General features: G+C 35.8%; 2 protein-coding genes across 2 annotated transcripts; both read left to right on the forward strand.

Annotated features, from left to right (window-relative positions):
• LOC109843945 lies at positions 8,349-10,069 on the forward strand. The gene is made up of 3 exons (XM_020412939.1): positions 8,349-8,669; positions 8,951-9,694; positions 9,776-10,069. Exons 1-3 carry the CDS (start codon positions 8,379-8,381, stop codon positions 9,866-9,868), a joined length of 1,128 nt encoding a protein of 375 aa, XP_020268528.1. The 5' UTR covers positions 8,349-8,378; the 3' UTR covers positions 9,869-10,069.
• LOC109842027 lies at positions 12,427-14,347 on the forward strand. Its single transcript, XM_020410945.1, has 3 exons — positions 12,427-12,899; positions 12,987-13,590; positions 13,697-14,347. Exons 1-3 carry the CDS (start codon positions 12,574-12,576, stop codon positions 14,345-14,347), a joined length of 1,581 nt encoding a protein of 526 aa, XP_020266534.1. The 5' UTR covers positions 12,427-12,573.

The following is a 16,625-nucleotide window of genomic DNA, read 5'->3' on the forward strand; positions in this document are numbered from 1 at the left end:
ACAGATGAACGCTGCATTCCAGCACCCTAGAAATGATCCATTTTCTCCAACCTACAATCCAGGTTGGAGAAATCATCCCAACTTTGCATGGAATCTAGGAAATTCTCCCGGAACTCAAAATTTCACTCCCGCTTCGACCCAACATTTTCCTAGGGGAAACACAGTTCCATTCAATTCTCATTCACAATTTCAACAACCCAATCTGCCGTATCAAAATCAGTCTCCTCCTCATCAAGCTGTAATTCAAACTCCTCACAATCCAGATCAAGATAAACGTCTCAATGTCTTGGAAAGGGGTTTAGAAACCATAATTAAGGCCTCTACTCAAACCACGAATATGTTGACTCAAACATCTAGCACGTTGAATTCCTTCATGCAATCAACCGGACAAATGCTCAACTCCAACACTCAAGCTATAGCTAGATTAGAATCCCAACTTGGTCAACTAGCTAGTGCCGTGAGTGAAAGAGAGAAAGGAAAATTTCCGAGTCAACCCGTGGTCAACCCTAATAACACAGGATGCAGTTCATCCTATGAAGCTCAAGTGAATGCAATCCATTCACTTCGGTCAGGTAGACAGGTCGATAATCAAGTGAGAACTCCGCCAAGTCAAACTCTTGATCCTGTACAAATTCCTTCTCCTTCTCCTTCTGATGAATCTATTCAACAATCACTCCCCTCAGATGACCAAGAACCTGAACCCGAACCTGAGCCTGCTTTTGATAGATTTAGACCGGTTGCTCCCTTTCCAGATAGACTCAGGTCTAGGAAACACTCTCCTCAGGAGGAGAAAATCCTAGAGACATTCAAGCAGGTTAAGGTCAACATTCCTCTCTTAGATGTAATTGAACAAATTCCATCTTATGCTAAATTTTTAAAAGAATTGTGCACTAAGAAGAGGAGAATAAATGTCCCAAAGAAAGTCTTTTTAGCCGCCAATATCAGTGAAATGCTGTCAAATCCCATACCTTTGAAACGTAAAGATCCAGGTTCCCCCATCATTTCATGTATCATTGGTAATACTCACATTGATAAGGCGCTTTTAGACTTAGGGGCCAGTGTCAATTTGCTTCCATATTCAGTCTATCAGCAATTGGGTCTAGGTGTACTGAACCCAACCAAATGCACCTTACAGTTGGCTGATAGATCTGTCAAGGTCCCTATGGGTGAGTTAGAGGATGTTCTGATTAAGGTTGGAGATTTTATTTTTCCAGTAGATTTTGTAGTCTTGGAAACACAGCCTGTTTCCAATCCCAAAGGACAGACACCTGTCATCTTAGGACGACCGTTCTTAGCCACTTCTAATGCTCTCATCAACTGTAGAACTGGTCAAATGAAGCTGTCCTTTGGGAATTTGACTGCTGATCTCAACATTTTTAATCCAGGGGACCAACCAAATAATCAGCCTCTAGAAATAAACTACATTCAGGAAAGATCAGAAGAAGAAGAAGAAGAAGAAGAGTGTGATTTAAGTTTTGAGGAAATTTTTGATGAAGAGTTAGAGTTTTTAGAAGAAGAAAAAAAAAAAAAAAAACCAAAAAAAAAAAACAAAGAAAAAAAGAAAAAAAAGAAAGAAGAATAAATGTTTGATTTCCTCCTCCTCAGACCAAAGGTAATTGCAGATTTTTATCAGCCGCCCAAATGTAAGTGCTTCACTTCTTATCTGCTTTACTTTATGCATCATAGAGTTTGCATTGAGGACAATGCAAAATTTAGGTGTGGGGGTGGGAATTAGTTATTTTTTCTCTTTATTTTACATTTTTAGTTACATTTTTGTTTTTTTTCCCCTTTTTCTTAAAATTTTTTTTAAAAATATCGTCACTTGCCAAATTGATAGAGTTATGTAATAATTGATTTATTTGATACATTTGAAATTTTCTAATCCCTAGTTGGTTATTTACTTAAGTTCACTTTTTATGATAACTCTAAATAAATTTCTTAAGAAATGATTTTCAAAGTAGTATACTTTATTTAAGCCTTAACTTGGATTTTTATTTAAAATAATAAAATTTTTGCATGCTTAACTTAGAGTTGGAAATAATTTTTTTCAAAGTGTCTTGATTTACATATTTTCAAAATATATATACATATACAAAAAAAAAGGCAAAAGAAGAGTGCAAAAAAAAATGGGCACCAAAAACGAAAAGAAAAAAAAACTCTTGAATTCAAGAAAAAAAAGAAAACTCTTTAATTCAAGGTGATTCTATCTTATTAAGCCTAAGCTGACCGAGTAATTAAGCCCACGGAGTATTTCCATACTTAATGACCTAAGCCCATTTGGGTTGGGATCCATTGGCCCAAAACTCGTTAAATGGTCACTTAGAAAGCCCGTTAAAGTAGAAAAAAATCACCAAGGATGAAAGAGTTAAAAAAATTAAAAAAAAAACTAATAAATGTTTTATAGTTGTATATATGGTCTTGGAAAATATTTTAAATCAAGCAACTTGAAAATTATTTAGAACAAAGAGTTAGCATGTTCTTTTCAAAACTTTTAAATTAAATTTCTAAGTTTGGCTTGGTTTTGTATTGCTACAATGAGAAGATTTTCTTAAAAATATACCTTAGAGTTATATATAAAAATGTTTTCTTGAGTGATAACTGGCTCCAATTAGATTATCTAAAAGTTGTCAAGTGAATTTAGTTATTTACTGATTTCTTTAATTTGGCAAGTTGACCGAATTTTGTGGGTATATTCACTGCAAACCCTCACGAGACTACAACTCGTCCACTAGGGTAACCTAGGGGTTTAAAGACTTTTGTATGCGCTAAATACAACCACGATTCCTGCGAAAGTGAGTTAGGATTTTCTTTCTTTGCTAGAGGACTAGCAAAAGTTTAGGTGTGTGGGTATTTGATAATCATATTTTATTATAATTTTATACCCTCATTATCTATTTTATATGAATAAATATGCCATTAATAATTATTTTTATCTTTAATTGCAGATTAATAAAGAATAAATCTCAACTTCCCATCTCTCAACAAAAACCCATTGATTAAATGAAGAAATGAATCAAGAAGCCCATTGGAAAATTAAATTTCCAAATTATCCAAGCCCCAAAGAAGAATTAAAGCCTATGAAGCAATGAAGCCAAAGGCAAGTGTGGATTTTTATTTTTATTTTTGAAGAAGCCCATGAAGTCAAGCCCAATATCACTTCCACAATGGAGCTCTTGGCATGTGTGTTTTTTTTTATTTTCGAAAATCAATGGCTTGGTACTGCAGCTTGAGGACCGGATGAAGCTTGGGAGATTTGGAGTTGAATATCAATTTAATGGAGAAAATTGAATGGGCTGGATTTGAAAATCAAATGTCTTTCTTCATGGGCCGGACTTGATGCTATTTTCGGTTTTTAAAGTTCAAATTCAAATGAAGTATGATTGGGCCTAATGAGGATTGGGCTGGGGACTTTCCTGCAGCAAGATTAGAAATCAAGACCGGACTGGGATTGGTTTGAAATCATGGTGTGCAGACTCAAGGGCCGGATTTGTTTTGAATGCTGCAGCTGAAAATCACAACATGGGCTGAAGATTTTGAATGGGAACCGGACCATTGCTGCAAACTTTAATTTTGAAATTCAAAAGCATTGGGCCGGACTTAGCTTTGTTGTGAAAATCAAAAGAACTTTTGGAGAGGAGGGCTACTCTTAATTGAGAAGGCCTTCCAAAATTGTAACTTTTGTTGCAATTAATAATAATAATTTTTTCACCACTTTAAATTTTTCTCTTCTTCTCTTTGTTGGATGATGAAGATGAAGATGAAGATGGAGAATTATTTGAAAGGTTTGCATTTCTTTCTTTTTCTTTTTTATTGCTTATTAGTTTAGATTTATTTCTATGCTTGTAGTTAGATTTTATTTTCTTGTTAAATAGCCAAGAGGCTAGAACCCTCTTGCCTTAGATTTATTTCATGCTTATAGAGTAGATTTATTTTCTTACATTTAATTCTTGCAATTTTATTTTGTAGTTTAGATTTTGCAATTTATTTTGTAGTTAGATTTTAATTTCTTATACTATTCACATTGAGGCTAGAACCCTCTTGGGTTTAGTTTTTCTTTTTGTTTATTTTTATTTTGTTTGATTCGCCTTTAGGCTAGAACCCTCTAGGGAATCACCATTTTCTAAGAAGTGAGTTCAATTTTAGATTATCCATATCTATAATTGAATCCATCATCTTTAATTTCTTGCATTTTCTTTTATTTTTGAATTTTGTTCTTCATTCTTGATTTTTCATTTGTTTCTTGATTTTATTCATTTTTTCCTTCTCACCTTATTGATCATACTCATTCTTTTTCAAATCCACTCTCACTTACACTTTGCATCTATTTACACACCATTTTCACTCTCTCAATCTCTTCACAATCACATTCACTTATCACTCCTATTTGTCACGCACACGAAATAAGAACCGATTTTATATTTTCTCCTATAAAACACCTTCCTCGTGGGATCGATATCTTAAATACTATAACTTGACACGGTTGTGCACTTGCAACCTTTTTGGTACATGTTTATGCCGCATCACTTAGGCGCAGAATTAAGGCCCAGAACGCCAAGTTAGGCGTTTGACTTGTTCAAACACAAGCTGAACGGCCTCATAACCGTTTATCCCACGTTCTGAGGGATTCTCACCCACATAGGAGCGGATTTAGGGGTTGGTTACACCCCTTATCCCCCTATAAATAACCGTATTACTTAACTGAGTAAGGGGGATCGGTTTTCGGCAGCTAAACCGCACGGAGAAGGCGATTTTCCTGAAGATCAACAAACTGATCGGCAGTCAGTTAATCAAATCTCAGAGAATCCTTTCACCAACAGCGGATCAACTTGGCTATTAACCGAATTTTCGGTTCTAACAACTCTGTTACAGAGTTTCAACTCGTTCTGAGTGCTTAAACTCGTTAAGAGTTTTTAATTAAACTTGTAACGCAAGTTAATTACACTAATCGATTATTCGGTTTTCAACAACTCTTTTCAGAGTTTTCAACTCGTTCTGAGTTTCTTAAACTTGTTTAGAGTTCTAAACCGGATTCATCATACAAGTCAATCGTTCTCGTGAGATAGTACGGTCAGATCGTCAACGGAGAGCAAGTTCGACGCAAGCAATCGAAGGAGGCACTCCATCGCTACCAAGAAGAACCCAAAAATTAAACAAAGGGGAGAATCAAATTCATTCTCATCTCTTTTGTAATCGAAATCCAAATTGTAATCGATTTTGAGAGAATACAAATCCATTTTTCTTTCATTTCTTTTACATTGAATTTTTTCACAAACAGTAACCATCAATGGTAAAGTTTACTGATGGCAAATTTGAAGTTTTAATCATAGTTGTTTATCATTCCTTTTGATCTTCAAACTCTACTATATTCAGAATATTTGTTTCCTAATCAATTAAATGCTATATATCATTAAAGGAGATAGAGAAGAGAGAGTTCCAGCGTTTTGATTGAAGAAAAGTTATATTGATGTTTTTGACCCCCAAAGTCTAAAGAGAAGAGAGCGTTCCAGGGTTTTGATTGAAGAAAAGTTATATTGATGTTTTTGACCACTAGAGTCTCGAAAAACTCTTTCTCGTCGCTCACAATATCTCTGGATCATTTCAGCGAGGAGAGTTGTCATTGGATTCATCATCTACATCGTTCTTCATCGTGCTACATTTGGATTCATCAAAGGATGGTTTGTTTATCAAAAGGGCTGTGAGATCTTTCATATTTTTTGTGCTTAATCGTGTTTGATTATTTGCATTTCAAACTTTTTTTACGGCATAAACTCAAGCCGATATTAATTAAGGGCTGGGAATAATTAGGACTAGGTGTTTACTCATTGTGGAGAGTTAGTTGGATAACTGGTTTCGGATATATATTAGGATGCGATCTTTGTAAGTCTACTGAATCGGGTTGTGATTCATGAGAACTCTTGCATAGTGGGAAGCCCCTTTGGGACAAGGAAGGAGTGACATATGATTGTTACCCAAACCACTATAAAATTTTGTGTGTCCTTGCTTGGTTGTTATTTATGATTTATTATCATTGTTCGCTTTTATTTTATCTACACTATAAAAAATATAAGAAAATAAATTCTACAAAGCATAAAAATAAACAGCAAAAACAAAAGAGCATGAAAGTAAATCTACACTATAATGTATGAAATAAATCTAATCTATCAATAAAATAAAATAAAATCCTAAAACATGAATGTCTAAAATAAGAAAATAAGAGAGAAAAATGAAAACTCACCTTGCAAGGACTTGGCCCATTGCAAGCAAATCTTCATCTTCATCAATAAAGAGAAAGAAATAAAAACAAAAAAGCAGAATTTTTTTTGTTTATTGTAAACTTAAAAGTTTACAAATTGGAAGACCTAATTAAAGGTTCTCCTTTCCAAAAACGAGGTTATAAAAATTTTTCACTCTTACCCCTTACTCTACCCCTTTATTTATAGATAATAAGAATCTCTCATAATCCTTAGGTTTATCATGAGCCCCATCTAACTCTCACAACCATAGGATTTGGCTTGAGCCCCAAGTAACCCTCACAACTATAGGATCTATCAAAATAATTTACACCATTAATTCAACAGTTGAGAGATGGACTTTGTGGATTTTTTTTTTGTATTTAATTGATTTAAAACTCTTCGGCTTCTCTTGAATGCTCTTGGGCTTCTTAGGATTTAGCTCGGCCTTTAAATAATTGACTATATATTTGCAAATCAATGACACTCCCTCTATAGAAGTTCAAAAGGATGTGGATAGCACAAACGCTCAAGATCAAGTTGAACCACCTAAAGCTTGGAAATTCACATCAAATCATCCAAAGGAACAAATCATTGGGAGCCCTTCAAAAGGAGTTATAACTCGCTCAAAAGCCTTGAGTGAATGTGGAAATGTTGCATTTCTATCTCAACTAGAACCTAAAAAGGTTAATGATGCTTTGAATGATGAATTTTGGGTTTTGGTTATGCATGAAGAATTAAACAATTTTTAAAGAAATGAAGTTTGGAATTTAGTTCCTAGATCTAACAATGCTAGTGTAATTGGTACAAAATGGGTTTTTAGAAACAAACTTGATGAACATGGCATTGTAATACACTCTAGGCCCATACAACCACAACAACTTATATAAGTTAATACTGTAGGCCCATTTTAAAGTCTACACTCTAGGCTCATACAACCACAATAAATAACTCAATAAGATGAGGAACAATTTTTCAAAACAGCCCCGTTTTATTTTATTTTTTTATAATCGACTGTTTTTTTTATTTACCAAAACCGACCCGTTTTTTACCACGTCAGCCTAATCACTTTCCTAAATAGTCGGGGTTACCAACCACGACTGTTTAGTACATAATTTTTTAGGGTTTAAGGCTTCTAATTGGGGTTTAACACCCTCCTAAATAGTCGGGGTTGGCAACCCCGACTGTTTAGGAAAGTGATTAAGCTGACGTTGCACAAAACGGGTCGGTTTTGGTAAATAAAAAAAAATCGGTCGCTTTTAAAAAAAAAATTGAAACGGAGCTGTTTTGAAAAATTGTTCATGAGATGACGGTTTCCTCGTCTCATGTTTCCGCCCCAATTATCAAAGCCGCCGCCCTCTCCAACATAGCAACTCCTGACTCATACTCTTCATGTCGCGTTCGAGGGGTGGAGCGCTGATCAGAAGGTGCTGACGACGAGGATCTCGCTTCCGAACATTTGACGATTAGGGTTTCTCTGCCCTCAAATCATCTTATGTGTTCGACGAGCGGAAGCCTTTCTAGGTATGGCGATGAGATTGTCGGAGGGGTTCAATTCGAATACCCACGAACGATTGACGAATGGCAGTGTAGGTAAACGAACTGAATTTGAATTCAATTTAGTATTCGGGTCGAATTCGAGCACGAATTCCAATATCACGACGTGAATCGAACTGGAATTCGGATATTGTGATATTCGATTCGATTCGATTCGGTTCGGTCGTTTACCAACCCTGGCCAGCCTTCACTGGAGTACTACTTGGCCAGTGAATGGTATACCGTAATAAGAAAAGTCTACTCTCGTGCACCATGGTGGCCAGCAACAAGAAGATAAGCCTGAAGCTTCTGGTCGACAAGCAGCAGTCTCGAGTGGTGATGGCTGAATCGGACGAGGATTTCGTTGATATCCTGCTAAGTTTTCTGACAATGCCGATGGGGACCGTCGTCAAACTCGTCGGAAAAGATTCGTCATTAGGATGCATTGGTAATTTGTACAAGAGCGTTGAGGGTCTCGACAGCCAGCACTTTCAGACCGAGGCCTGCAAGTCAATGCTGCTTAATCCCCTGAATGCGGCGAGGCGCCTCTGCGAGAATTTAGCAGTTTAACGTTGACGATAACGATAAGATTAACCCAAGAACGTCCTTCACATGTCCGGAATCAGATTGCTGCTCCAAAGCGCCACCTGTTATTTTAGCTCTGTTCCTAACGTCCGGTGCTCCTGCGGAAAGGAAATGAGCTACGCTGGAACATGGCCAAAGAAAAACATGAATGCAGCTGGAGATGGGGTTTTCGTCAGGGGAGGCATTAAGTTTATTGTAAGCGATGAATTGCATATAACGCTGGCTTCTACAGCGGTTATTTTATCTCTTTTTAGCAAGAAAGGGATAAAAGATGGTAGCATGCTTGAGGAGAGAATTATGGATATTGGCCATGATGAGGTGAAATCACTACTGTCTATTATGTACCCACTCTAGAGATAAACTAACTATAAGTATCTCATCAGTGTTCTCTAATTGCCGGAGAGGGGCTAGTGAGCAGCTTACCAGGATACCCATCACTACTAAGCAGACAATATATCTTTTATAAGAAAGTTTAAGCAGACAATATCAAAACATCAATAGTTAGATTAATATAATTTTTTTTTCTTAACAAGTAATTTCTTAGGTTAATTGCTTTTACGGTGCTATCTTGTCTCTTCACCCTATTTCATGGTTTTCAGATCTTAAAGTTGCTTGAAAGATCATTGATCTCAAGCACTCCTCTGACTGACTTGTGCTTCGATAATTCTATGCCAAGCAATGGGAAGGTACCAAATAGGGATGGTATATTTCAACTGGTTCCCAAATGTGAAGAGGATGGGAATTCTGACGGTGAGCAACTGAAAGCAAAATTGCTATTGACAAAGACTAATCGTAAAATTGTTTACATGGAGTGTGATGAGGAGGTTTTAGACTTCCTATTCAGTTTCCTCACCTTTCCCCTTGGTGCCGTAATCAAACTGCTTAATAAGAGTTCATCCATGGGATGTGCTGATAACTTGTACGGAAGCGCTGAGGTTTTGAGCTCACAAGAAAATCTTTGCATCAAGTCTGAGGAATGTAAGACAATGCTGTTAGGTCCTAAGTTGGCTCCATTTTGCGGTGTCAAAACGCAGCTGTTAAAGATTGGGGAGTTGGTTTCTCGTGTAGACTCTACAAGCGCGAGATGCTTCACATGTTACAGAAACGGATTCAGTTGCGGCCATCGGCTGTATATCGCTACACTTAAGGAATTGAACCCGAAATTCCCAAACAAAATGACCGAACCAGGGGGAGGATATGCAAAGGGACAGTGTAAGTTCATGGTTACAGATGACTTGGATGTGGCTCTCGTATCTCCATTCTCTACAGTTCGTATAATCAACGAATTTGGAGTTTCCATCAGTAATCTCGTGGAGGAGGAGGTTGGCATCGGAGAGACGCAGGTAATTAATATACTTTCTTCATCTGATGACTTGTCTTCAATAACTATTTGAGGGTAAATGCTATTGTTCTTCTGGTTGTAGGCTTTAAATCTGTTGAAAGCTGCGTTGTGCTCTGAAACTGCACTGACTAAGGTTTTCTCCAGCAATAAGCGAAAGGCGTGCTCGTTAGATTAGTCTTAAAGACTTGTTTAGAACAGACTGGAATGAGCCTGATCGCCCTTGCGTAATGTGATGTCTAGCGCGAAAGTTTGTTACTTATCCTTACGTGTCCAATATGATGAAGTTAATTCATAACACTGTGGTGGTATGCAGCTGGATGTTTTACATTATTGTAGCTGCGATTTTGTATCTAAAAAATCTATGTTCCTCTTGCAATGCTAATTGCTGTGTTTTAGTGAATGCATTTTCTCGCAGAATGTTTCTCATTATAACCAAAAGTGTCTTTTGTTTTGATTAGATTATGCAATCCGGAGGTTTAATTTTCCAATCTGATAATAGTTCATCTAGTTTAGCTCTTTAGTTCAATGTAGTGATGATACTGGGTAGTGATACTATATTGAAATGTTTGGTGATCCTCTTGCAACGCTTACTATCATGTTTATTACAATATTATTGCTTTCATACGATTATTTTTCCCTTTATTTTATCTGACAAAAGGTTTTAAAGAAGTTTCATAGGAGCACGGGGAGCAGTTCTGTTTTCAAAAAAATAAAAAAAGACGGAAAGGTATGAAATGTTATACGCGTCTTTGTTTTTGTTAAAGAACAGTTCACATCACATTTGCTATATCCACTCCCAAACAGTAATTTTGGGAGTTGGATTGCCAAAAATACCCTTTTGTTGCCCTTGTGTTATTAAATACATTTGTGTTATTAAATGCAACGTAATTAATACTCGATTTTAGCACTAACCGGATTTGTTTCTTGGGATATGTTGTGTTATTAAATGCAACGTAATTAATACTCGATTTTAGCACTAACCGGATTTGTTTCTTGGGATATGTTTCTAAATTACACCACTCAGAATTTTTATAACAATTTTCATTTCCAATACAATTTTCATTTCCAATACAATTTACACAAATTACATAAAATCGTTTTTTTCAAAAATCGTTTTTTTCAAAAATCGTTTTTTTCAAAAATAAATTACACCACTCAGAATTTTTTACTAATTTGATTTGAGCACTCAAAATGTCAAAATTGATTTTGACCTCTTAGATTTTTACCTATAAAAAGGCCAACAGTTTAAGTTTTTCAAATCACAATCACAACTCAAACACTCACAACTCAAACACTTACAATTACAATCACAAACAATATGAATTCTGGAGATTACAACTCCATAAATCTTGATGAAGTTGAATTCGTCATTGACGAAACACAAAGTGATCCATTCTAGGATCATAGTTCATATGTAGAGTTTGAAGACATTTCAACCGATTTCGTTAATCCGGAAGGAGGTTTTGCTAGTAGAGAGGACATGGATGCTCATGTAAGATATGTTGCTGGCTTGAGGAACGTTACTTTGGCAATTCGTGATTCGAAGGGAAAAGACGGCCGACGGCCCAAAGTTCGATATTTATGTAGCCAAGGTGGCGGATACAGACCAAAAAAGGTTACTGGAACTAGGTCCACTAAAACGACAAAAAATAATTGTCCATTTTGGTTGGACGGAATGGAGTACCCTGGAGGGCGCTGGTACTTTGAAGTCCGGGAGGGGAGACACAACCATCCATTCCCGTCTCATGCTGTGGGATCTCGTTTAGGTAAAATATCCCCTATTCAACTTGAAGTTATTAGGGAGCAAGAGAATTTTAATTTAAGCCCGAGTAATATGTTGGCGTCCATGAAAAGGGCTGATCCGGAGAACAAATCGTGTCAGAAACAAGTTTACAATGCTGTCAGTAAGGTGCGTGCCCAGAAAAGAGAAGGTCGGACCCCGATGAATAATTTCATCCATTTACTCAGGCAATTGAACTACATGTACGACGTTCGGACTGCTGATGAATCTTCCGAACTTGGAGATATTTGTTTTCTGCCACCCAGCTTCTTTTGTGATTGTGAATGCATATCCGGAAGTCATGATGATTGATTGTACGTACAACACCAATGAGTATGACATGCCTCTACTAGAAGTGGTCGGTGCAACAAGTACGGACAAAATGTTCACTATCGCCTACGCATTCATGCGAAATGAGAGACAAGAAAACTACAGGTTTGTGTCTTAATGAATTTTAATTTTTGTCATATGTTTAAATTTAAAATTGTTAATTAACATTATTTAGTACAATTGTTTGTCAATGTTATGAATAATGTTAAATTGAATATTTAGGAGGAGTTAATATTGTTATGAACATTATTAGTATTGTTTAATTAGGAGTTATTATTTTTATGAACATTATTAGAATTGTTTAATTAGGAGGAGTTAATATTTTTATGAACATTATTAGAATTGTTTAATTAGGAGTTATTATTTTTATTGAACATTATTAGTATTGTTTAATTAGGAGTTATTATTTTTATGAACATTATTATATTGTTATTTTTTTATTGTTATATTGTTTAATTAGAACTTATTATAGTATTATTAGGAGTTGTTACTGTTATGAAAATTATTATATTGTTTAATTAGGACTTATTATAGTATTATTATTGTTATTAACATTGTTATTGTAGTATTGTCATTAATATTGTTATTATGTTAATTTGTTGTTATAAATTACAATTGACAATTATTTAGTACAGTTATTTTGTCCTACGTTTAAATTTAAAATTATTAATGTTATATTATTTTGCAGGTTTGTGTTACAGTTTATCCGTACTTTGTTCGTTAGCCAAGTGACACCTAATGTCATTGTAACAGACCGAGATTACGCCTTGATGCATGCTGTCGAGTATGTTTTCCCGGAATCCAGGCATCATTTGTGTCGCCGTCACATTGAGCAATGCGTGCTACAACGAGCACTGCAGCAACCTGGTTTTTTAAAAGAGGCGGCAGAAGGATTTAAATTTCGTTGGAATTGGGCGATAAGTGCACCGACCATAGATGACTTTAATGATAGATGGGGACGTCTGGCAGCACATTACTCGAGTTGGGGAGCATTGCTGAACTACTGCATTGACACATGGATTAGTCCGCATTCCCAAAAAATCCTGTCAGCTTACATCGACCATTATTTTCACTTCGGAAGCTACACAACAAATAGGTAAGCCTTGTGAGATTTACGTGACTAAATAATCGTTACATGTAGTCAACATTAATAATTAATATTCAAGTTCAATTGGTAATGCAGGGTCGAAGGAGAACATCATCGCGTCAAACGACATTTAGATGGTGGTCGGTACCCATTCGATACCGTACTGGAGAAACTTCACAAGGTGATGGAAGGCCAAATCTGTGAGATTAAGAAAGTAGCGAGAGTTAACGCTACTAAATCCAACACAGACACCCTTGGAGATACGTTGTTTGTTAATCTGAACAGATCAATCACGTTTAAAGCATTCGGCCTCATAAGGAAAGAAATGCAAGTTTTACAAGAAATGGGTCAGGATCCAACAACGTGTGGTTGCTACCTAAGGAGAACTCATGGTCTACCGTGCGCACATGAGCTTCAGTACTACATCATAAATGGGTATAGCATTCCGTTGGATCAAATACATGATTATTGGAAAAAGTTAGATATTCAGTTTCCAATATTTCCTAATGATGCCGCGGATGGATCCCCGACTCCACCAAATCCAGTGAGGAGGGCGTTGTTCGAAGAAGTCCCTGATATTACTGCACCTCCTACTGCTAAAAAGAAAACCAAGGGTAAAAAGCTCTCTAGTCTCCGTGTACCTTCGGCGTGGGAGAGGGTTGTGAAACAGTACGGATTTAAAAAGTCTCCAAACAAAAAGGTAATACTACATAACTTATGAATTTCTATATTTGAAAATTATGATTTATATTAGTTACTAATTTATTATTCTCAATTTAACATTGTCAACCTATGCATTTGTAAAGGGCCCTGGACGTGTTGCTTCTATCTCTGAATCACAGGGGAGTCCAATGAGCACATCCCAATGTACGGGGCCACCAATATCACCATCTTCTCCAAATCCTCCGTGCTCAAGGCCTCCAATGTCAACCCCTTATTCCAAAGGCACCACGTTCATCTTTAAGAATTCTGTATTTGAGAGAGAATTCCCGCCCTACATTAGAAAATACATAGATCAATGCACAGATGTAGCGGCAGACGGAAATTGTGGATTTAGAGCGGTGGCTCTAGCAATTTACGGAACAGAAGATGATTGGGTTAAAGTTAGACAAGACTTAGTAGCAGATCTACAGAATAGAAGCGCCTTGTACGCTCGAATCTTAGGTGGGAGGAGTGCGAGGAGTTCTAATGTGACTAATCTCATCCAATCGATTGCTCACTACCATGGACCAGCGGATGATGATTACTGGATGGCGGTACCGGATTGCGGTCACGTAATTGCAACAACATATAATGTTGTTTTCATGACATTCAGTGAACATGGAGGAAATACTTGTCTGCCAGCTTTTAAGAAATATCTCAAGCATCACGTTTGCTATATCCACTCCCAAACAGTAATTTTGGGAGTTGGATTGCCGAAAATGCCCTTTTGTTGCCACCGGAGAAAGAACAATTAATTAGGATCGAAAAAACAATTGATGTATTTCGTTGAGTAGATTAATACTTTGATTTTCTAATAAATTTTATTATTATCCTTCATTATAGTCTAACACTTCAAACATTTCAAACACTTAAACAAATTTTATTAATGATTTTAAAAATTCAAATTATATTAAAATTAAACCAACATTTATATATGTTCTAAAAAAATTAATTTTTTAATAACACTTCAATGATTTTTTATGACCCACGGATTATAATGGATTAATTTTTTTTATAACACTTCAATGATTTTTTTAATAACACTTAAAAAAAATTTATGACACACGGATTATAAACTGACACGGATTATAGTCTAACACGGATTTTAAATACACAATTAAAATGGAATTAGTTAATAAAACAAAATAAAAAAATTTATAACCCACCGGACACGGTGTCCGGTGTCCGATTATGCTCAGCAGCGAAAAGAGGACTGTGGACTCAGAATTAATGAACCGAATTAATGAACCTTAATGAGAAGCATTTAATGGTCGATGTAAGCTTAATTAACAATAAAGGGCAATTTCGTCCATCTACAATTAATTATGCTTATGCATAATCTTGATACCTTGTACATGAAAGACTTATGAAAGAGTCATTGGTACAAATTCTAATAATTATGCAATATTTTACCATTGGTATATTATATTCAGTGGCAACATGTCCATTTTTACTGTGCGATACGGCGTTGGCTTAGGAAAAGAACCTGTTATCTTTTTTGCTTGACGGCTTACAATACTTAAGGACGTTTTTTTTTCTCAAGGAAATAATGGGGCCTCTGAACTCAAGTGCCTCAGCTGCATTCTCTTACCAAAACTCGGTTGTTACAAACAATTAGCTATATCGATCCCCAACTCAAAAGATATAGACGTTAGTTTAGTTTTACACCATCGTGAGGGGAAAAAACTGATGAATGTTGAGAACGACCTTCTGAACTTTACCATTAGTGATGCCATGTGCAAGTAAAAAAAACCTTATTTAACACTAGTAACGTCCCTACACAATCTAACCCACAATATACAGCAGAAATAGACTACAAATTAAAGAAGGGTTTTTACATCAAAACCATTTTTACTTTTATCAAAATTGATACTTACCATCTTTGAAGTTTATTTTTTGATGTAAACCACTTTTACTTGCTAATATGTTTACAATGTCATGCATTTTTTACTATTCACCCACGAAAAATCAGATATTCTCATTTTACTCACATTTCTTCCTTCCAACCTCTAAGCCTAAGCCTCCTCCATCCCCCTCTTCTACAAGCCTTAATCCTCGCCTTATAGCAACGGTTGGATGGGATAATAAGCAGTAATATTTTGGTGAATATATCTTTTTAATACCCTATAGCAACGGTTTTCTGTTGTTAATATACCTTAGCGGTTGTTAGGATTTTGCTGATGTGGACATTTTATTTTTTTTAAAAAATTATTAAATCTTATAGTAATGATTGTCTTTTGTTGTTAATAGACTGTAGTAACGGTTATGATTTGCTGATGTTGATTTTTTATTATTTTATAAAAATTAATCTAATAGCCATGGTTGTTATATTTGCAACGGGTTTAGATCGTTGCAATAAGCTAAATGCAACGGCTTTAATAGTAACGGATTATTTACAATGGTTTTTGTTGGATTTAATCTAATAAATCTATTTGTGGGCACATATGATTAATCAATGTGTATTGTTATCTTTCAAGATAACCCACTAAAGTGATCAATTAAGTTTGGGTTAATTTGGTATTTAAATAAGTCATGGGGTTATATGTGCAGATACCAGGTTGTAATTGTAATTTATTGAGAGGCTAAATTACAAAAGTACAACATCTATAAATAAGGGGTTATGGTCCCTAACCTAGGGTTACATTCTCTAATTCTCTTCACCCCCATCTAAGAGAGAAATTCGGCTAAGGAGAGAACCCTAAGGTTAGAAGATCCAAAACCCATCTCAAGGTTCATCCATGGATTCAGGTATAAGCTTCCGCTCTTTTGTTTTTGTTAATCTCTTTGAATTAATCATGGCTATATGGTTTTAGATCTCAAGTTTATGATGTAGATCCAACAAGTGGTATCAGAGCCACCTTGATTAATTCTTAGGGATTTAAGTTTTATTGGGTTTTTTGATCTTAAATCTCTGGTTAAAGATTCGGTTTTGTTCTCGGATGAACAGTAATGTTCGGTGAACAGTAGCGAAATTTTTTTCGGATGAACAGTAAAGTTTTTTTGTTCGAATGAACAGTAACTGAAAAATCGCCA

This window comes from Asparagus officinalis, chromosome 5 (assembly GCF_001876935.1).
Source record: "Asparagus officinalis chromosome 5, Aspof.V1, whole genome shotgun sequence".
NCBI classification, from domain to species: Eukaryota; Viridiplantae; Streptophyta; class Magnoliopsida; order Asparagales; family Asparagaceae; genus Asparagus; species Asparagus officinalis.

What these genes read in the sequence shown, in the direction of transcription:
- LOC109843945 (XM_020412939.1), top strand. Translation starts at nt 8,379, where the DNA reads ATGTCCGGAATCAGATTGCTGCTCCAAAGCGCCACCTGTTATTTTAGC. An exon ending in TGGATATTGGCCATGATGAG is followed by an intron (nt 8,670 to 8,950) that starts GTGAAATCACTA and finishes CATGGTTTTCAG; the next exon opens with ATCTTAAAGTTGCTTGAAAG. An exon ending in TTGGCATCGGAGAGACGCAG is followed by an intron (nt 9,695 to 9,775) that starts GTAATTAATATA and finishes TTCTGGTTGTAG; the next exon opens with GCTTTAAATCTGTTGAAAGC.
- LOC109842027 (XM_020410945.1), top strand. Translation starts at nt 12,574, where the DNA reads ATGCATGCTGTCGAGTATGTTTTCCCGGAATCCAGGCATCATTTGTGT. An exon ending in GGAAGCTACACAACAAATAG is followed by an intron (nt 12,900 to 12,986) that starts GTAAGCCTTGTG and finishes TTGGTAATGCAG; the next exon opens with GGTCGAAGGAGAACATCATC. An exon ending in AAAAGTCTCCAAACAAAAAG is followed by an intron (nt 13,591 to 13,696) that starts GTAATACTACAT and finishes GCATTTGTAAAG; the next exon opens with GGCCCTGGACGTGTTGCTTC.